General features: G+C 40.7%; 1 protein-coding gene across 3 annotated transcripts in view; it reads left to right on the top strand.

Moving 5' to 3' along the window:
- The window catches only part of syk (spleen tyrosine kinase), a 132,339-nt gene that overhangs the window by 85,734 nt on the left and 23,546 nt on the right, over positions 1-23,059 (top strand). For 2 of the 3 annotated variants that reach the window (XM_028804870.2, XM_028804869.2), the window contains exons 4-7: positions 406-544; positions 9,340-9,421; positions 11,380-11,426; positions 22,415-22,483. In XM_028804870.2, the coding sequence (XP_028660703.1) occupies positions 406-544; positions 9,340-9,421; positions 11,380-11,426; positions 22,415-22,483 (337 nt within the window). The remainder of the gene's footprint in view (positions 1-405; positions 545-9,339; positions 9,422-11,379; positions 11,427-22,414; positions 22,484-23,059) is intronic. The other variant, XM_028804871.2, reaches the window with a different exon arrangement.

The raw sequence follows: 23,059 nt of genomic DNA, 5'->3' as shown, positions 1-23,059 counted from the left end.
ATTCTCTGTGGAAAACTCTGTGGAATTCTAGGCTTTAGAGGGAAGGTAAGCTGGTAAAGGGCATGTAGCTCCAGATGTCAGCAAACGAGATACTTGGGCATCTTAACTATTGGCCAACCAAACTCACTTTGAACAATCTTCTCTCCTTTGTATTCTACCTTAGGTTGTTACGTTTTATTTATAGAATGGTGAACACAATTACACTGTGTAACAAGACCACCAATTTACAAATAAAGCCTTCCTCTGATTAACTGGAATGAGAAAAAAGAGACAGCTGTTAGTTTCTGTTTCAGTGTATAATGTACAGTATGTCTGTTTCACACACCTCCTGCTTCAGTTAAAATACCTGAAACTGAAACACTTTCTGCTGTATAGTGATGCATTTTCATGATTACCTCCTTCTAGACTGCGGCAGAGGGACTCCAATGGATCTTTTGCACTTGGTCTAATACATGAAGGAAAGGTCTTGCACTATCGGATTGACAAGGACAAAACTGGCAAGCTCTCTATTCCAGATGGGAAGAAGTTTGACACACTTTGGCAGGTACAGTAATTTCAGCCCACCACATGTACAATGAATACCAGTTGCCTTCCCTCAGACTGATGACATCAGTAATTTTGAGTGAACACAACAGAGTGGCACAGCGGTAAATACTGCCATGTCACAGCTCTAGAAAATTGGGATCAAGTCCCAGTCCTGGATATGCTCTGTGTGGATTATGATACTGTGGTTTCCTTGCACATCCTAAGAACATGCAGGTTAGGCTAAGTAGCTAAACTGACCCAGAGTGAGTGAGTGTGACTACATATTAGAACATTAGAACTTTGAACATTCTAAACGAGAACAGCCCATTCAGCCCAACAAAGCTCGCCACTCGTATCCTTTAATTCTTCTAAAAAAACATCAATTTGAGTTTTGAAAGTTTTGGTAGCTTATTCTAAGTGTCTGTGGTAATGAATGTAAAGGAAAACTTCCTAATGTTTGTGTGAAATTTACCTTTAACAAGTTCCCAACCTTGTCCCCGTGTTCTTGATGAACTCATTTTAAAGTAACAGTCTCATTCCACTGTACTAATTCCCTTCAGAATTTTAAACACAACAGTCATGTCACCTCCTAATCGTCTTTTGGTTAAACTGTAAAGGCTCAGCTCTTTTAATCTTTCCTCATAATTCAGCCCCTGTAGCCCTGGAATCAGCCCAGTCGCTCTTCTCTTGACCTTTTCTAGAGCTGCTATGTCATTTTTGTAGCCTGGAGACCAAAACTGTACACAATACTCAAGATGAGGCCTCACCAGTGCATTATAAAGGTTGAGCATCACCTTCTTGGACTCGTACTCCACACATCAGGGCGTTAACCTCACTTTCTGTTTGCCTTAATGGCTTCTGAACACTGTCGATAGTTTAGAGTCCACTATGATTCCTAAATCCTTCTCATAAGGTGTACTCTCGATTTTCCAACTGCCCATTGTGTATTCAAACCTCACATTTTTACTTCTTACGTGTAATACTTTACATTTACTGATATGAAATTTCATCTGACAAAAATCTGCCCCAGGCTGTATGCTATCCAAGTCCTTCTGTCCTTCTGCCATTCCACCTATCTTGGTATCATCTGAAAACTTAACCAACTTGTTACTTATATTCCTATCTAAATCATTATTATATATTAAAATAGCAGCGACCTAGCACTGACCCCTGAGGAACACCACTCTTAATATCAGCCAATTCTGATGAGGTTCCTCGCACCATCACCCTCTGCTTCCTGTGTCTGTGCCAATTCTGCACCCATCTAAAAACATCACCCTGAACTCCCACTTCTTTTAGTTTGATGCCCAACCTCTCATGTGGCACCTTATCAAATGCTTTCTGAAAGTCCAGATAAATAATATCATAAGCTCCACTTTGATCGTATCCTTTTGTTGCCTCCTCATAGAATTCCAGCCTGTTAGTAAAACACGACCTCCCTCTTCTGAACCCATGCTGACTGTTCCTAATAACTCCTGTCCTTGCCAGGTGTTGCTCAATCTTATCCTTAATAATTCCTTCCATTAATTTTCCTGTGATGCTTGCTAAGGTTACTGGCCTGTAGTTGCTTGGATCTGCCCTGTCACCCTTTTTACATAATGGGATGATATTTGCCATTTTCCGGTCCTTTGGAATCTCTCCAGTGCACAGCAACTGCCTAAAAATATGTGTCAAGGGTTTATATATGTACTCACTAGCCTCCTTAAGAACTTGAGGGTAACTATGATCTGATCCTGGTGATTTGTTTGATTTCAGCCTATTTAATCTGAGCAGCACTTACAATACAATACAATACAATTTATTTTTTGTATAGCCCAAAATTACACAAGAAGTGCCGCAATGGGCTTTAACAGGCCCTGCCTCTTCACAGCCCCCCAGACTTGACTCTCTAAGAAGACAAGAAAAAACTCCCAAAAAAACCTTTGTAGGGAAAAAAATGGAAGAAACCTTGGGAAAGGCAGTTCAAAGAGAGACCCCTTTCCAGGTAGGTTGGGCGTGCAGTGGGTGTCAAAAAGAAGGGGGTCAATACAATACAATACACAGAACAGAACAAATCCTCAATACAGTATAAAAATAAAAATTTTAGAAGTATGGAGTAGAATTTAACAGTAAATGATATCACATAATAAGATTTGGATTTGTTTAGAATCCTGGAGACCTCATTTATCAAGCTGCCTCCCCCATTTGGCCATTCCACAGCTGAAATAGCGCTAATCCAATGAAAGGACCCCTCTTTCCCACGATTCCTGCGATCCTCCATCAGGTATAACTTTACCCTTGGCAGGCAAAACAACTTGGCAGGCATCCACTTATTCATTTGTAAACACCTCAGAAAAATGTAAGTTTAGGGCATCTGCTATTTCATTGTCTGTATCTTTTATTTCCCCTTTACTGTTTCTGATGCACTTGACTTCCTCCTTGACTGTTCTTTTATTACTAAAATACTGAAAGAATCTCTTAGGGTCGTCTTTCACCTTATCTGCTATATTTCTCTCCAACTGTCTTTTAGCCTCCCTAATATCCTTCTTAATGGTTGCCCTCATGTTCTCATACGCTCTACGATTCACTCTGCAGTCATTAGTCTTATACTAGGGGGCTCCGCCCCCTGCTCGCTTCGCTCACCAACCCCTGGTCTTGGGTAACCCAAAATAGATTTGAAAGAGATTATTTATCTCCGTCAGTTGTGGTCTTTCATTTTGAACCCGTGCCTGCTTTGCTTCCGCAGTTTCAGACGCGCGTTGTAGGCGCCTGCGTTCATTGATCTTATCCAGGTGGGCTCGTGTTTGTATCGTTGATCTGTATTGTGTTTGAATTTGGTGTAAAGCGTTCAGCGGTTTGTACAATCCCAAGCAGCACATTATTCCTAACTTCACTCCACATTAGTGCCACTCACAATATGGCAGTGACGCCTGCGCCTTTCGTACTATCTTTGTGGACCTGTGGGGCCTCCGTAGCCTCTCACGTTTGACTCTGGGGTGCAGTGCAGAATCCTCTTTTTTGTGTGGTTGTGTCGTTAGTGGTAGCTATGGGCGCGTTGTTGCTTCATTTGTCATTCACGTTAGTTGAGCTCTTTCGTTCTTGGGCCATGACTCCTTCGTTTGCAGTGGATACGACTTCGCTTAAGGTTTATGAGACGCGCGCCTGCGCAGTACGTCTCATGGTCCCATCACCGTGTCCCTGCGTCCATATCCGGTGTATTCTTGGTTAGTAATATGGATGCCTTATAAAGCAGTTTTGTGTTTTGCAGCTCTTTTAAATCTTTATTAATCCACTATGGAGTTTTTTTTTAATTTCCTATTAATTCCAATTTTAGGTATGTATCTGTCCTGCATTATTACATGTAAAACATTTTTAAACCTGTTCCACTGCTCCTCGGCTGTCTCCACACCTGAAAGCTTATCCCAGTGTATCCTACTTAAGACTTTGTCGCATCTGCTCAAAATTAGCCCTACCAAAGTTCAGCTTAACAATTTTAGTCTTTGCATCTGCTCTCTTACAAAATACTGAGAATTGTATTTTATTATAGTCACTTGACCCCAGTGGTTCAATCACCTCTACACCCTCAATTCTATCCTGATTATTACAAAATACTAAATCCAGACAGGCTTCACCCCGTCTTGGTGCTTTAACATGCTGTGTTAAAAAAACAGTCACTGATTACTTCTAAAAACTCCTGCTCTTGAGCTCCTCCATCTGCAAGGTTATCCCAGTTAATATTTGGATAGTTAAAGTGTCCCATGACTATATCATCTCCCTGTAAACTTCCCTTTTTGTTATTACTAAAAAGATGTGTGTTGAAATTACTGTCTGAATTGGGTGATCTATAACACACTCCTAAAATAAGACCTCTTTCCCTAATGCTTTCCTGGCAAAGCCACATGTCCTCACTAAGATGGGGCTCATTGTCCAACTGAAGAGGACTTACATTTAAATTCTTTTTGGCATAAACAGCCACCTCACCTTCTTTTCTGTTCTGTCTATCCTTCCTAAAAATGTGCATCCCTCTATGTTACACTCATCCCCATCTTTGTTATTTAGCCAGGTTTCCGTTATGCTATAATATCATAATTATGCTCTGCTACATAAAACTCCAACTCACTTACCTTATTTTTGATAATTCTAGCATTAAGGCAAGCTATTTTTAATGTTACTCCTTTCACATTTAAATGTTGGGTTAGAATTTATATTACTACGTATTTTTATGTCTACACCGTTGTTTGTTCCTCCATGTATAGATCTAAACCTGGCCTTTCCTGAACTCCCTGCCCCCCCATTCCCTAGTTTAAACAATCCTCGACTAGCCTACTCATACACCTCCCCAAAACATTGGTGCCCCTCTAGTTCAGATGTCACCCGTCACGGAGGAACAGGTCCCATCTGTTACAACAGGAGTCCCAATGCCCCATAAACCTATACCCTTCTACCCTGCACCAAGATTTGAGTCACGCGTTAAGCCTTCTAATCTCCTCAGTCTTACCTGGACTGGCGAGTGGCACAGGCAGAACTTCGGAGAAGACTACCTTGTCAGTTCTGCTTCTCAGCTTGGCACCTAACTCCTTGAATTTAGATCGCAGAACTGACAGACTACCCTTATGTATGTAATTTGTTCCAACATGGACAATGACAACTGCATCCACCCCCGCTCTGGCCAAGAGCCTATCCACCCTTCCAGGGAGGTCCCCCACCTGTGCACCTGGAAGGCAACACACCGTGCGAGACACTCTGTCTGTGCTTCAATCCCCCTAATGACTGAACCCCCTACTATCACTACTTCTCTCTTTCTGGGAACTGGTTTTAAGGTGGCCCACTGGGGCTCCTCATCCCTGCCTACCCTCTCAGAATCATCAGAGACACCGTGCAGCTCTGCAAGGACCTGAAAATAGTTTGACATTTTCAATTCTGGGGTTAATGACCCAGGACAGTCTGCATCCCATGTGACCGTGACTACCTATCTCTACATGTCTGGTCTGAAATCTCCTCCTGCACCACCTTAAGGATGCACACTATTTCTCTAAAGGACACCTGGGCCAGGTCCGCCAATTCGCTGCTACAACACAAACCTCCCAACTCTTCCTCCAGTTCAGCGACCCTGAGCTTGAGGTGCTGGATCAGCTGGCATCTCCTGGAGATGTAACCCTCATAGATGGCTGGTTCATTCAAACCGTCATCTAAAAAGTCCAACAACCAACAGGACTTGCATTGCACTGGTCTCATTATTTAAATTTGATTTAGGATTACTAAAACTGTCTTACCTTTTTCTTTTTTTTAAATTAAAGTTAAACGATTTAACTTAAATAGTAAACCTAAACAATTTAAGCCAAAAAAATTCCATTACATAACTATTACAGCTATTTTATACCATCTGGACCCTTAAGACCCTGTAATATTCACCCTCTCAACTGTGTGCTGTTTGTCCTTCTATGAAGTTAACTTTACTTTTCTCTGTCTGTTCTCCTAACTTTGTGGTCCTGTTATTCCTTACTTAAAAGTCCTCCACTTGCACTGTTTGTATCTCCCAAATTAATGAACCTGTCGCCCATTTAATTACTCTTCTTCCGAACTGCTAAGAGCTGTACAGTCTTGAATAAATAAATACTTGCTAAGTGAATATCTGCTGTTAGATTTTAGCATTTCTTACTGTCTTATCTGCTTCTACAACCACTTGTGCCAGTAGTGCTGGCCGCTTACCTAACCACCATTGAGCCTTCCCCTTTATTGCTTTGAAGTAGGCCATAGCATTTTTTTAAACTTAGAAATCAATGTTTCTGTTACTTATTAACTATTTATTGCTACCAAACGGTTATTTACTTACAGATCCAGATATTAGCTACTGCTGCTTTCTTTTAGTCCTACAGTATCTTTTGAGCCTAGAGAAGGGTGCAGCCAGATCTAACTTCAGGGACTGGGATGATAATGTACAGATATCATAATTTCATCAGTTAAAACTGTCATAAAATATATTTGGGGGAGTGTCAAACCCAATAACCAACCTGGCTCTAGGGACTGTGGCCAAGTGAGTTCTTGAGCTCCCCTCTATTTCAGAGATGCATGCCCGCCACCCTCCCTTCCTGACTCTGCTCATTGATTTCATATGCGATCATGAGGTTGTAGATCCCACCCTTGCCCCCATTCTCCTTCATCGATTTCAGTTACAGATCCAATTGCACAGATCTAAAAGGGGGGTTCTCTTTTGGATATCTCTTTATGGGTGCATGCAACCATGGCATGGGATGGCATTATATCCTTCTCCAAAATTTGCACATATCTTTCTGTATTAATAGAGCCCTCACATATATGCAAATTATCCATGCCATGGGCACTAACACACCCCCATACCTTGACAGCTGCTGGCTTTTTGACCTGATGCTCATAACAGCTTAGATGTTAACAGCCATTCTTTTCTTCCTCTTTTGCTCAGATAACACAACAGATAGTTTTTTTCAGAAACTATTTTAAATGTTGACTTGTCAGATCACAAAACACAATTACACTGTGTTGCTTTCCATCTCCTGCCCTGTGTTGGCTGGGATTGGCTCCAGCAGACCCCCGTGACCCTGTGTTCGGATTCAGCGGCTTGGAAAATGGATGGATAGATGCTTTCCATCTCAGATAAGACAGAGCCCAAAAAAGTTTGAGGTTCTTCTGCTCAGAGTTGATGTGTGGCTTCTGCTTTGCATAATAAAGGTATAACTTGCATCTGTGGATGCAGCAGAGAATGTGTTAACTGACAAAAGTATTCCAGAGTTCATGTCATGATATCCATTACAGATTTTTTTAATGATATTTGGCACTGTAGATGGTGAGATGCCCATAATCCTACTGATTTGTTTTTGAGGAATGTTGTTCTTGAAGTCCTGGATGATTCACTGATTCATCTGTTGTCAATTTAGTAAGCCTCAAACCATCCCTGCACCTTTTTGGATGCTCCTTCTTCTTCTTCTTCTTCTTCTTCTTCTTCTTCTTCTTCTTCTTCTCCACAGTGGATCATCTTCTTCCATATCTTTCTGTCCTCTGTATCTTGCTCTGTTACACCCATCACATGCATGTATTCTCTCACCACATCCATAAACCTCCTCTTAGGCCTTCCTCTTTTCCTCTTTCCTGGCAGCTCTATCTTGACCATCCTCCTCCCAATTTTCCCAGCATTTCTCCTCTGCACATATCCAAACCAACGCAACCTCGCCTCTCTGACTTTGTCTCCCAACCGTCCAACCTGAGCTGACCCTCTAATGTAATCATTTCTAATCCTGTCCATCCTTGTCACACCCAGTGCAAATCTTAACATCTTTAACTCTGCCACCTCCAGCTGTGTCTCCTGTTTTTTGATCAGTGCCACCGTCTCCAACCCATATAACATAGCTGGTCTCACTATCGTCCTGTAGACCTTCCCTTTCACTCTTGATGATACCCGTCTGTCACAAATCACTCCTGACACTCTTCTCCAACATCTCCACCCTGCCTGCACTCTCTTTTTCACCTCTCTTCCACAATCCCCATTACACTGTACTGTTGATCCCAAGTATTTAAACTCATCCACCTTCGCCAACTCTACTCCCTGCATCCTCGCCATTCCACTGACCTCCCTCTCATTTACACACGTGTATTCTGTCTTGTTCCTACTGACCTTCATTCCACTCCTCACTAGAGCATCTCCACCTCTCCAGGGTCTCCTCAACCTGCTCCCTACTATCGCTACAGATCACAATGTCATCAGCAAACATCATAGTCCACGGGGACTCCTGTCTAATCTCATCTGTCAACCTGTCCATCACCATTGCAAATAAGAAAGGGCTCAGAGCCAATCTCTGATGTAATCCCACCTCCAACTTGAATGCATCCGTCACTCCTACCACAGACCTCACCACTGTTACACTTCCCTCGTACATATCCTGTACAACCCTTACGTGCTGTAAAAAAAACAAACTGTAAAATAATAATAATTAAAATAATTTAAAAGAAAATCTAATAGTGTGAGTCCTGATTGGAGTATTAGATAGGAACCAACCCTGAATACACCCACATATAATAATAATAATTAATTCATTACATTTATATAGCGCTTTTCTCAGTATTTGCATCTCACTTATGATATGCCAGTTTAGATTCACCAATCTACCTAACCCACACATCTGGGAGGAAACCTAAATGCTGGGAGGAGATCCACACAGAAACAAAGATGCCTGCAGGCTCTACTCAAATAAATGCCTGGATAAACTCTTGTGTTTTCCTGTATGTTACGTCTTTAATCTCTAAATGTGAAAATGGGTATGTAGGAACATCTCTTTATTTAAAAAAAATCTTGGAAGGCTTGGAAGGAGACGATATGTGATCTTCTCGGAAGACAATTTGACATCTTACGAGAGACGCTTTAAGGTCCCGCGAGACAAGGCAGTGAGACAAAAGGACAACTGCTCTACAGGCTTTGAAATGATCGACGCGCAGCGCGACAAGAAGAACATGCTGCTCGGCAGCAGGAGCTGATCAGACCGCATTTCCCTTATCAATGCTAGTGGCAGAGACGCAAAGTGGCTGCAGCGTAGCGCGCTTATGGGGATAATGGGAGGGGGTGGGAGAGCGAAGCAAGCAGGGGGCAAAGCCCCCAAGTTTGTTAAAAATAAAACAAATTGTATGTTCAGTATATTTAGCAAGATTGCTAAAAGTCTTACTTTAGAAACGTTTAACTTGGTGTAAAATATCCTGCTTTGATGTAGTTGTATGCCTTAGCTGGCTTTTTGTATTGTGAATTTAGTTATCATTTCCATTTTTGTCATGCAGTCTTAGTCACTTTGTGTTGAATCTCTTTTCTTTCTCCAGCTGGTGGAGCACTATTCATACAAGCCTGATGGACTGCTAAGAGTTTTGACTGAGGCTTGTCCTCGGCCTGACCTGGAAATGGGTAAGTCTGAAGAACGTGGAAATCTCTGGTGAAGCCCCTGCCCATACAGCAGTATGACTGGCTATAGCCTGTAGTGAACTGCGTGTCGACTCTAATTTGACCCTAAAATGCTGTTGAAGTCTCTGCCTCACTGCCAGCCACATTTTACCTTGTTTGATCCTCTTGGCTTATCTCCTTGCCATGCTTAAGGGTAGAATATTCACTGGTGCTTGAAGGTAAGGAGCAACTGAAATTAAAGTGTAAGGTTAGATTTAGTGGTGTGATTTAGACACTACTGTAGGAATTGCCATACTCGGACATCTATTAAAAGGTCATCAGTTAGATATGTGGAGAATAGTGCTGAATGAATCAACATAAAATTCACAGAGAAAGTCAGTGTTTAACTTCACAAAAAAAAAAAAAAATTGTGAAATCAATTGCATTTTGGGTCATTCCGCAAGAAGATGAGTATTTAATTGCTTGAAAACTTAATCTGTGTTTCTGAACTAAAGCAGTTCTGCAGAGAACACTGGGCTAAAATCCTTAAACAGTGATGTGGGAGACTGAATTACAGGAGGACTGTGTTGCAGTAATTACAGCCTAAGGAGGTGCAATCTCTTATTAAGTGTAAGGGGGCTATTACTTTTTCACACAGTGCTAGTTAGTATTAGATAGCTTTGATCATCTAATAGATTACATTTGTAAAACAAAACTGTGATTTGTTCACTCGGGTGCCCTTTATCTAATATGATTTTGGATGAAACATTCAATGTCAAATAGTTGCAATGACAGAGGAAATCAGGAAAGGGGCAAATACTTTTTCAAAGCTCTGTTACAAATATCCAAGGCCCCATTTGTGGCTTCCTACTACTGGCACAGTGAAAAGTGGATGGCAGAAAAGAAATTGAAAATAGCATAAATTATGTGACTGCAATTTAAATGTAGGATTTCTTGTTTCTGCCATCTTCTCAGGAAACTGTGATTCTGAAGTAGAGTTTCTCTAAAAGCAGTTGGATTCCTGGAGCTCATCCCAGATTTTGTTTAAAAATGCAGACATTAGTCTCTGTTTTTATCTTTCACCTATGCTACCCCAGCATTTTCAACTGCCAAAAACGGAGACTTTTGAAAACGCTCTCGAGATTTGTGTACTTCTAAAAACACAGTCTCAGTGGCGTAGTGTGGATGGGCAAAAACACAGACTCGGATCACACTCTGATTTGTTCATGTTTATTATGTAACCCTTTCTTGACTTGACTCTGCTCATTACAATGTCTAATTCCTTAATTGTCACCCTTCATGGAAGAAAACCATATTCCAAAATAGTGGAATAGAAGAGTTTCTTTCCAATGCACTTGTTGTGTTGCTTACCTGTAGATATCTGAACTGCATTTTGTGCTGTTTGAATGCTGCATACATTTGTAAAAGGCCAGTAATTTACCGGTCACTACAGTTTTGAGATAAATCCCATGGTCAGCAGGATTACCGTCTCTTAAAGGATTTTTCAGCCAAAGCACACATGCCCATTGAGAGCGAGTGTTTACGTCATTTTAGTGTTATCAGATATTCCATAAATGATGTGAAACACTAGTGTGTGTACAGAAATCACTTTTGTGTAAAAATGAAAGCATAGTAGTGTGGACTTAGCCTTTAAAAAGGAGTTTTCTCAAGTGAAAAATGCTGTTTTCTTTAAAGCAGTGTTCATGCAATAAAAGAGTATGGACCTTGTTATAAATAAAGTGGATGCCATGATGTTACATGCTTGTAGGCAGATGTAGCTACACTACCTTGTGACATGCAGCATCCGAACAACCAAAGTCCAAAGTGAGTTAAATGATGACATTGCCCAGATGCACTGCCAGAATGGGACCTAACAAATTATTGAAGATGAAATTGTGAAACTATGTTGTCTTTGTTTCTTTTCAAACTTTTATTCTTTTTAGTTTTGAACTAAATGTAACCATCTGTTTCTTTACTTTTAGGTTCCTTCGATATTGTGAGGCCCCCAGTTCCTTCACATCACCCAAGGGTAAGTTGACAGCATTTGGCTTATCGATATTTAGCTAGATTATCTGTCGATAAGAATTGCTCTGCACTTTTTTTCAAGGAGTGGAAGAATTTGTGTGCTCATTATTCTTTGTGGAAAAGCAGCACAAAAGTCTGTTTCAAAGGAATCATCCAAGGGGCAACAATTTACAAGTGATTTGCAGTGTACAGCATGCCAGTTTGTCCAAGACCAGTGGTTTAAACCTGAAGGGTATGAAATGGCCTGCCCAATTACGCCCAAAATACAAAGTAGGGGACCCCATTGTCATCTTCAGCGAGGTCATCTACCATTGAACACAGAGACCCTTAAACACACACAGACACAACATGGATGGTGGGAAACAGGTATAGCAGTGGAAAAGGTTAAGAGTCACCATCTTAGGATAACAGATTACTGTATCTGAATTGAGTTTTTTGTAAGTATGAAACAATGACTCTGCACCTCTTGTTTAAGCAGTCAGTACGGGGCACTCCATAAACCTGGAGACAAGGATTAGGCAATCGTTTTTGACACATTGCACACAATCACCAACATGCAAAGTAGCCATTATTTGCTAAAGTACTTACTTATAGTACAGCTAGTTTGTATGTTAACGTAAGCGCAATGGAAATGTTCTCCAAAGCCATTGCTTAAAGCGTCGTGTCATTCAAGCATTGGTGTCTCATCAGTATGCTATGCAGAATAGTCACTAAATATAAGCAAATGTATACCCATGATAGAAACTGTAAGTAACACAGCCATCTTAACAGTTCAATCAAAAATGTTTATCATTCATTTAGTTGTTTTTGCCAAACGTGTTTAAAGTAAAGGATGGGCAATTTCAGTGCTTACAATAGCATACAGTATGCCATAAACTGTTACTTGTCCATAGAATGGAAATATCAGAAGATACAACAAATACATATAAATAATAAAGTATTCAACATGTCCCCAACCTCTATTAGAAAAGTCTAGTAGAAAAAAATGATAGTGACCCCTTATAAAAACGTGAATAGCTGCAAAAGAAAAAGAAGTAGTTTTTAGCATGTGGTTAATGGAACAGTGTTACAAAACGTCCTGTCCAGCTTGACCCAAAAATATCAGGTTTGTACTCCCGTCCCACACGCACATCATCTTCATTGTGTCCACGTGCCATTGGGGCTTAAATGAAAAATGTTTGGGTGAAAATCTCCAACAGAATGCCTGCTGACAGTATTTAAGAGTATATTATATAGGTTCCTTTAAAACCAACAAAAGTAGAAAATATCAAATGATAACCAACATCCACGGTCAACATTAACAGCATTAGATTTAAAGCAAACAATACAGTATTGTTAAGTTAAATTGTAATTAAAAAAATGAATGCCTTATAGTGAAGCAAATCATAAAGTGCTCCAAATATTGATACTTTTCTGACAGTCTGTCACCATTGTGTTATTTATTCTGAGTCTATTGCATGATGTCCTTGTACCCTTTATTGTGCTGTTTACTTCATTTTTGTTATTCCTAATCTGTGAGGCTTGTAAAAATACTTTCCATTGTAATTATAGCACAAATTAGGCAACAAATTAGCTTGAACTGAACTCAAATAATGACAGTTTTGTAATGAGTTTTTTGTTTCCTAAAAGATGTTTATTTATTTATGTGGCACTGTAGTTTAAAATGAATGCATCTAACTGTATAATTGCATTTCCACACGAATGCCTATTCATTATTCATAATCTCCAGTTCTCATTTGCTTTTGTTCTCTAAAATTGATTTTCTAGATGTAAGCAGAAGAAGAAATACTATCTGTATATGAACTTCATCTTGTGGTTCATTTTTATTTTCAATGTTATTATGAGATCAACGGCAGATTATTCATTTTAGAGATTACTGTACATGAACTGATCTACAGTCTTGGGATTAGTCAAAGAAAATGTTACCTCCACGATGTAATAGGCATATCCATCTTAGGGAAAATAATTTTTTGTTGATTTACACTGCACAAAAATATCTTTTTAATGGAATGCAAATACAAAGCAATTCAACTTTTACTTAACTCACCAAAAAGAAGAAAGGGTACAATTATGAAAAACTCTTTTCACACCATCAAGATACATTAACAGTAAAAAATAAACCTATGTCTATATAGTGGCTGCCATAGAAAAAGTCCTCTCCACCGCCTTATAACGGAACTATAATGCAATGCCTGCGGTGGGCTGGTGCCCTGCCTGGGGTTTGTTTCCTGCCTTGCGCCCTGTGTTGGCTGGGATTGGCTCCAGAAGACCCCCGTGACCCTGTGGTTAGCATATAGCGGGTTGGATACTGGAAGGATGGATGGATAATGCAATGTAGGGCGGTCATCCCTGAATTTACAATTTCTGAAACACCACGCTACTCCACCCCAGCCTTTTGAAGGAAATGAAGACTTTGCTTCTTTATTTCGGACAGAATCTATGGCAACAAATGAATAGGAATGGCTACATGTAGCAACATTTTTCCATTAGACCAATGGCGTTACTCACACCTTGCATGTGATGTGCATTCAGAAGTCAAATTTAATGTTATTATGAATAACCACCTTCCAGCTACTCTGGTTTTTCTCAAACCTCCAACAAACTTGTGTGTTAAGTTACAGTGGGGGAATAAGTACTCAACATGTCAACATTTTTCTTCCATTTTATCTGCTGTCTCTATATATAAAATCCTAAGCCTAAAAGTGCAACGATTTTAATATGATGTTTATTTGTCACGCTTTAAATCGGGCTTATTTTAAAACCTACATATATATGTTTGGTATCATTCTTTTCAGAATTTATCAAACTTTAATGTAATGTTGTTAGATATTCAGATTCTTATTCCGTTTTATTCCGTTATAAACTAAAAAATATCAAGAACTCACATCCCACGAGACAAGAGTTTGTGCCAAGAGTTTTAACCACGTCCGGGGCCGGAAATAAAAGACAAAGAGTAGAACAGCTGCTGTACAGGCTTTTGTTCAAAGCGCCTCGCGAGATGAAGATCACACGGCACGGCAGCAGCAGCTGATTGAGCAAAGATGAGGTAAAAAGAAAACTGTATTTTTTTCCCAATTATATCACCGTTTAAGAGGGGGTTTTGGAGGAGCGACTGTATCTCCTTGGGGTGCGTTCAGCCCCCTCTTCACAACGCGAGCGGCAGAGACACAAAGTGACTGGCATGTAGCGAGCAGGGGGGAACCCCCTAGTAATAGATAACTTTTTAAAGGATTGGAATGCTATGGTTTCTGGAGCTGTGTCATTTTATTGAGTTATCAGCATAGACATCAGCGGTAACATCTGTAGTTCACCCTGCAATGCGTATGTGTATGGATTTGTAAAAGCAGTGTTAATCAGGGTGGAGTGGTGGCTTTGAGGCTAAGGATCTGCGCTGGTATCCAGAAGGTTGCCGGTTCGAATCCCCGTCACTGCCAAAAGAGATCCTACTCTGCTGGGCCCTTGAGCAAGACCCTTAACCTGTAATTGCTCCAGGGGCGCTGTACAATGGCTGACCCTGTGCTCTGACCCCAAGGGGTATACGAAAACTAACAAATTCCTAATACAAGAAATCGTATAAGACGAAATAAAGAACAAAAAAAAAATGTTTGTGATGTATCTTCTATTGGAGTAACAGAGACAAAGCAACCAGGCAGTCACACAGACACTTATCCTTTAATTAAGATGGATACCGATGTCTGGTCTAAGTTTCATGTTAAATACTTATTTCCCCCACTGTATATCCTACTGTAACTCTAAATTGGCCCAGTGTAAGTGAAAGTGGATATGTGTCTGAACATGCTGTGTGACAGATCAGAGCCCACCCTGCATGTAACGCTACCAGGAGAGACTCTGAACCCTGTTCATCAGGCTAGACAATGGATAGATAGATCCTAACTCTTGCATCCCGTTTAGACTTGACTCTTACTTTATTAATCAAATATTCTCTTATGGATTAAAAAGACATGGTAAATGAATACATGAATGAAGGCACACAATTGGTGATGGCACAATGAACTGACAATGCATTTCCTTACTGGTTCCAGTGTTGTGTTTGGTGATGTCGGCATAATGGCAGGACCATGGGAAATGTTGGATAATGGAAAAAATTTTTAAAAAAGGAGTAGCGTTGACTGACACAGCTGTAAATGAAGCATTGCTGTAGTGCCGTACCCAGCAGTGTCTTTTCCATGCACACATTAGGTCAAGAAGCGATTTCCATAAACGAGACTTAATGTGAAATATAAATATTTATATCTGAAACACAACAGACACTGATGCTACAATGCCACCTGTCTATAAAAGTAAAGGTTTCCAGTTTTTGGAGTTTATTATATATATCATATTTCCCAGAGTACACCAGTACCAAAATGTAATTTTGGTCAAAAATACAGTAACAAGTGTAGCATTTTTTAACATTAATACCTCCATTTGTTTGGAGAAAATGGCAACAAATGAAAACGAAAAGAAAATATTATATCAGGGATTATTAAAAACCAGTAATGGTGCACTGTACAATAACGTGCAATGAATACACTTGACTTGAGCCTTCCTATTTTTCCTACTCTTTCTCCATCTCTGTTTACCATTCGTTTGCTCAGAGGTTGATGCTCTTGCTGCTTTCTGAGCAGCTCTTCTTCTCTCAACCCTAGCGGCCCGCTTCTTCTCTTCTTTCGTCGGAATCTTTTCACGTTAAAACTGATTAAGTCAGTGTTTGTGTTGCAATTTCTTAGTACGTTTTCTTTAATTTTTCACTTAAGCTGGCAGTTAAGTCTTCAATCTGCCTCAAGAATGATTTAAGATATGAAGAGGTAGAGGAAGTGACGGCGAAGGTGGTACGGATGAGAACGGCACCCATATGCATGAGCTGCACGGCCACCCTGCTGGTCACCGCAGGAGTTGATTCTACAATAAAATAAAATAAAAATAAAAAGAATAACCTTGGAGGTCAATCATTACTGGAAAGTGGATGGTAGACGTCACGTAGTATATGTGTACCAAATTTCAGGTCAATAGGTCAAACGGTGGGGTGTCACGGTGGCGCAGTGGGTAGCGCTGCTGCCTCGCAGTAAGGTGACCTGGGTTTGCTTCCCAGGTCCTCCCTGCGTGGAGTTTGCATGTTCTCCTCGTGTCTGTGTGGGTTTCCTCCCATAGTCCAAAGACATGCAGGTTAGGTGAATTGGCAATCCAAAATTATCCCTAGTGTGTGCTTGGTGTGTGGGGGTGTGTGTGTCCTGCGGTGGGCTGGCGCCCTGCCTGGGGTTTGTTTCCTGCCTTGCACCCTGTGTTGCCTGAGATTGGCTCCAGCAGACCCCCGTGGCTCTGTAGTTAGGATATAGCGGGTTGGATAATGGATGGATGGATGGAAGGTCAAACAGTTTGCGAGCTAAAGTTGATTTAAAATCTTAGACAGACAAACGGACAGCCACGGTAGCGTATTATATAAGAAGATAACTGTCTCCCAGAAAATGTAGATTGTTAGCAAGCAGATATCTTTAAATAATCAAACCTCCTAGCTTTCTGTTTTCCCACTCACATCATTCCATCCATTTTTTGAGTCGGCTTCTCTTTTTCTTTGCTATCTAAATTTTTGTAGAAAGCCAATCCTGGGAGTATCATCTTCTGAACTAAACTCCAAATAGTGACAGCACTCCTCACTCTGTGAAAGAGTTTAGCACAAGATGACACAAGGTGAACGTTGACTGTGGTATAATCTACAAGACCTGCAATTTAAATCGGATCAAATCAAAGTTTGTTTGACACATTTTAAAAATAAGTTGGTGTGTTCGGGGTATTTTCCCCCATTTTGTTTTGCTGTAATTAATTTTATTTTTGATATTTGCAAATTTCTTGTTTACTCTGTCACATTTCTGTGATGTCACTGTTTTGAAATGCATTCCCTTTGCCTGATTGTCTTTGGCGCTTACATCAGTTGGTGACACATTTTACACCATCTTGTTTAATGAAGACAGTTAACTCCCCATCCCCATAAATAGTAAACTCGCCTCATGATTTGAATGTTGTTTTGTTAAAATTTTAACAGCAAACTCAACTTTGTCATTATAATTAAATGTTTCCAACTTTTCATCATATGCTTACAGCATTTCGTATCTAGAAAAACACTTCTTTTTAGAGCGTGTGAAATGTTCTGTCTATTCCAGTTTCTGGGTTGCCTGGTCAGGCCCTTAGACCCTGCTGTGTTCCCAGCAAGCCTCTGCTCTGTGTGCACACGTGCAGTCTGAACATTTCAGTTCCGTCTTGGGCCGAGAACGCTAGAGCCCATTTAAGTGAACCAATGGTTGCTTTTTTGTGAGGCAAATTATAGGATGGACATGGATAGATATGGACAAATTTGTTGGTACCCTTACAGGTCATTGAACTAGTGCCGAATTCCACCTAAAAAGTAAAGCAATTGTCCCATGTATACCTGCATGCCTTTGATATGTCAAGTGTGAAAAGAGATCAAGTATTGCTTATTCTACAAAGATATTCTAAAATGGACAGGACACATCTGTGAAAAAATCATAAATAATTGGATTAGAGTGATTTTTCAAATTAGTTGTTTTCTTGAATTAGTCCTACACATGTCTCCAATCGTCTCCAATGGTCATTCAGCCCATTTAAAAGGAGAAAAGTTGTCACTCTGCTGTTTGGTATCATCTTGTGCTCCACATTGAACATGAACCAGAAAAAGTAAAGAAGAGACTTGTCTGAGGTGATCAATAAGAAAATCACAAGCATGTTAAAGGCAAAGGCTATAAGACCGTCTCCAAGCAGCTTGATGTTCCTGTGACAGCAGTTGCAAATACTATTAGGAAGTTTAAAGGTCCATGAGACTGCAGCCAACCTCCCTGGACGTGGCCACAAGAGGAAAACTGACCCCAGAATGGCCAAAAGATTAGTGAGAATGGCAGACAGAAAAGCAAGAACAACTTCCAAAAAGATACAAGCTGAACCCCAAGGCCAAGGTCCATTAATGTCTGATCACACCATTAGCCACTTTTTGAGTGACAGTGGGGCTCAATGAAAAAAGACCAAGGAGGACTACGCTGTTGAAAGAAAAACATGAAAATGTCAGACTTGAATTTGCTCAAATGTGTGTTGACAAGCCACAATGCTTCTGGGAGAATGTCCCTTGGACAGATGAGACAAAACTGGAGCTTTTTGGCAAGTCACATCAGCTCTATGTCCACAGACAAAGAAATGAAGTTTTCAAAGAAAAAAACACACGATACCGACTGTGAAACATGAAGGAGACTCGATTATTTTTTGGGGCTGCTTTGCCACATCTGGCATGTGGTGCCTTGAATCTGCACAGGGAACGATGAAATGTCAGGAAAGTTGAGACATTCTGGAGCAAAACGTTCTGTACAGTGTCAGAAAGCTCTGGCTCAGTCGCCGGTCACGGATTCCCAAACAGGTTCAAAATGCATAGCTAAAAGCCCCCAAGAATGGCCAGGAAAAAACACTGGACTGTTCTGAATTGGCCTTCTAGGAGTCCTGATTTGAATCCTGTGGAACATCTATGGAAAGAACGGAAGCATGCAGTCTGGAGAAGGCCCCTTCAAACCTGAACCTGCTGGAGCCAATCTGTCTGTCATCGGGGCAGAGGCCTCATTGAGAGCTCCAGGAGTCGCTTGTTTGCTAAGGTTGTACAACAAAATATCAGTTTGAGGGTCCCATCATGTTGAATAAAAGCCCCAAAGCAAACTCTGATTTTTATTAAATACAGACTAAACGAAATACATTTTAAGTTATTTCAGTGACAATTGTGGGTTCTTCTATTTTCGTGGTTCACATCTGTAGAACATGACTTAGCACTTGGCCCACTGAACAAAAATGGAAGTTTATCATCCATTTGCATTTTTGCTTTTGTGTTGAATATTTAATGTTGTTGTTAAGGGATCTCTTAATACCCTCCTTTGGTGGTTGTATCATATGACAAAATTATATGTTGATAGTTTTTGTCATTTTGCATGATTTTTTATGACATTAGTCAGCTGACATTTTAATGTCACTGGTGCTGGTAGCTCCTCCGGGTGCTCTGCTTTCCTCCCACAGTCCAAAGACATGCAGGTTAGGGACATTGGTGCTCCTAAATTGTCCCTAGTGTGTGCCTGGAGTGTGGATGTGTGTGCCCTGCGGTGGGCTGGCGCCCTGCCTCGGATTTGTTCCTGCCTTGCGCCCTGTGTCGGCTGGGATAATAATAATAATTCATTACATTTATATAGCGCTTGGCTCCAGCAGACCCCCGTGACTCTGTGTTAGGATTTAGCGGGATGGAAAATGACTGACTGACTGGTGCTGGTAGCCAAATACATTGTGAATTGTTGTGTCTCTCCTTTGATGCCCCCAGTGCCGCTCTCGCTGCCCCTCCGGTATTCCAAGGTTTATTTCATGGGCTCCAATGTGCACATTCACGCTGCCAGCTCTGCTTCACTTTGCTTACTTGGGGTCTAAGGTAACACCATCTGCATTCACTTTCCTCAAATCTGTGAGCTAACGCATGTGATGGCCCTTATCAAGATGTGCAGAGGGTCTTATATCCAGGCCAATAGTTTCATGCAGAAGAAAGGGGCTCATAAATGCTGCTCTTTAAATGCTTGGTCATCTCATTTGTTCTGTCTCTCTCTTTCACATACACACAGCTTTTGCAGCTTCTTTCTCTTCCAGGTCCATGTGACTCCACCAGTGAAAACTCCTTAACTTTAAAACACTGGATACTTGTCAACTGCAGTTGCTGATGTTATTGCTGGATGAATGAAAATCACAGGGCCTGTCAAATAATGCATGATGACTTCCCAACAGAGTCCTGCTTACCACTTTTTGTAAAAAGCCAATAATGTGTTACCTGATGGAGCTGGAGCTGTGCGAAGAGTTAACAGCTATGGAGAGTTCAGCTGCAATCTCTGCCTTTTTTTTCTTTTTTTTCCCTTTGTGTTGTGGTTTGTAAAACACAAGACATTAGACTTGTTTGTGAGATCATATTGCATTGTACTTCTGGCTGAGCACTCGGTGGTTGTCAGCTCTCCTACACACACAGAGCCGGCCATTACAACTAAAGACAAAATCAAACCTGTTTGATATTATCAGGACAAGTCTTGGACCACTCAGAGTGAGTCACTAGACATGCCACATTACACAACTAGCCTTCATGGAAGCTCCCCGCTGTCTGCCTCCAACTTACTAACGTTACAAAAATGAAGGGTACAACTGAAAATCACTGGAAACGTCACCAAATGTGAAATGACAAACTCACTGCTACTGTGCAGTGAGGCCAGTGTTGCTTGTAAGCTGTTACTGTGTACTGCATAAAGTCAAATGAAGGAAACACCAGAAGTATCTAACATTTGCTAACGTCACTTTTCATAGTTGTAGCCTTGTTTTGAAATCAGGACACACAAAATTTAAGTTGTGTTCCTTGTGCAACTAGTGAAGGATGTTTGTGTTTCATTTCACATGATCTCGAGTATGCCATCTCCATATTTTACTACAGTGGCATGAGGGCCGGGCGGCATGGTGGCGCAGTGGGTAGCGCTGCTGCCTCGCAGTTAGGAGACCCAGGTTCACTTCCCGGGTCCTCCCTGTGTGGTGTTGGCATGTTCTCTCCGTGTCTGCGTGGGTTTCCTCCGGGTGCTCCGGTTTCCTCCCACAGTCCAAAGACATGCAGGTTAGGTGGATTAGCGATCCTAAATTGTCCCTAGTGTGTGCTTGGTGTGTGTGTGTGTGTCCTGCGGTGGGCTGGCACCCTGCCCGGGGTTTGTTTCCTGCCTTGCGCCCAGTGTTGGCTGGGTTTGGCTCCAGCAGATCCCTGTGACCCTGTGTTAGGATATAGCGGGTTGGATAATGGATGGATGGATGGCATGAGGACCAAGAGGTCAGCACTGTAGTGTCACAGCATATGAAATATGAGCATTCTGTGTGGAGCTGCTTATTCTCTGAATCGTCCAGTTTTACAATGACATGCATCATTACTTCGGCCCTGTGTGAGCGTGTATGCTTTTAACATTCAAACCTACATCCAGGCCTGAGTAGCTGCCCTACATATTTTGGTGGTTAAAACATAATAGGAGTTCACTGTTGATTATAGAGGAGGAATGAATGGCCTTCTACACATTTCTATCTATTATGTTCTTAATATTCTGTATACATTTTAAAATGTTTGTCTGATAACAGCAAAAGAACAAACATCTGACATCTAAACATGAGACTATTCAATATTCTGTCTGCCACCTGGTGGCTGTTTTAAGAATACCTAGCTATTGTTTTTGGCTTAAAAAGCTGTGCTATAGCATCACACCATATTTTCAATGGCAGCCACTATATATACAGTAGACGATAGATAGATAGATAGATAGATAGATAGATAGATAGATAGATAGATAGATAGATAGATAGATAGATAGATAGATAGATAGATAGATATGAAAAGGCACTATATTATTTATACATTCTTATATCAAAACCACACGTCAGTGCTGTCAGTAGGTCTCTACAGTTCTTTAGGATATTTCTTTATGTCCACCTCTAAGCTACAGCATTAAATACAGATTGTTAAAGGTTAATGAAGTCTACAGGCTCAACCAGAAATAGAAAATGTCCTTAAAGATGTGTCACAGTAGATTTTCTACTTTATAAATAATGTTACACTGCATGTGAAACAGCCTGCCAATCTGCAGATAAGAGGTGGTGTACTGTATCAACTTTTCGATATCCATCAAAAGAAGTGGATGGGACTCTAAAATTAAAAATAGAGCTTCTTCACAACATCATTTAACTTGTTACACTTTGTAATGCTTGAGTAATGAATTGTGTCCAGAAAATGGTAGAAATACACCAACACAGGGAGATGAGTGAATTTTAATATAAATTAACTTTATAAAGGTTAAGGACTTTTTACCCATCAGTTTGTCAAATATCAATAGCTTGTTTTAGGATTTGTATTTTTTTGTTTCAAAATAATTAAATATTCCTCTTTGAAATTGTGGTTTTTAGAGTGGAGCGACAGGTGGAATAATCTCCAGATTCAAATCCTTCACCTTTCCAAAGCCTGGCATCAAAAAGGTGCAAAACAACACCATTTTTCTAAACACATTCATGTGGTAGGAACTGAGTGCACAAAACTAACTCAACCTGACATTTTTCTACTAATTGTGTGATCTGCTACTAACAAGGTGGGGGTGCAGCTGCGGCTCTTCCTAATACTTCTAATCTGTGCCTAAATCCCATCCTGTCAGGACTGGAGTCTTCAGGTATCACCACCAGCTAAAAGGACAAACACCGCTTGGAGATTTGCTGCTCCAAATAATTCAAAACATTTTGGTATTGGTTTTCATGATAACAATAAAAGTCTTCCAGTTCCAGTTCCAGTTCCAGATTGCTGTAATTTGTTTCCCACTAGATGTTACTGCTATGAAAGCCGGGCACGGTGATGTACTCAGAGTTATAAACCAAACAGATGACTAAAACAGCCCCCATTTGCAGTTGCCCCAAGGTATTTAGGACGACTAGAGGGTGTCACTCACTTGGTTCCTTTTCCTCCCTTGTTTCCTTGAAGCAATAATCTACCCACAGCACCCTTGGGTGTCACTTTTTAAATTGTGCTTGTGTTACCTCTTCCATCTCTTGTTTAATTCGTTC

Source organism: Erpetoichthys calabaricus, chromosome 7, assembly GCF_900747795.2.
Source record: "Erpetoichthys calabaricus chromosome 7, fErpCal1.3, whole genome shotgun sequence".
Taxonomy (NCBI): Eukaryota; Metazoa; Chordata; class Cladistia; order Polypteriformes; family Polypteridae; genus Erpetoichthys; species Erpetoichthys calabaricus.
The sequence above is the reverse complement of the archived record's forward strand: the minus strand, read 5'-3'. Positions and strand labels throughout refer to the sequence as shown.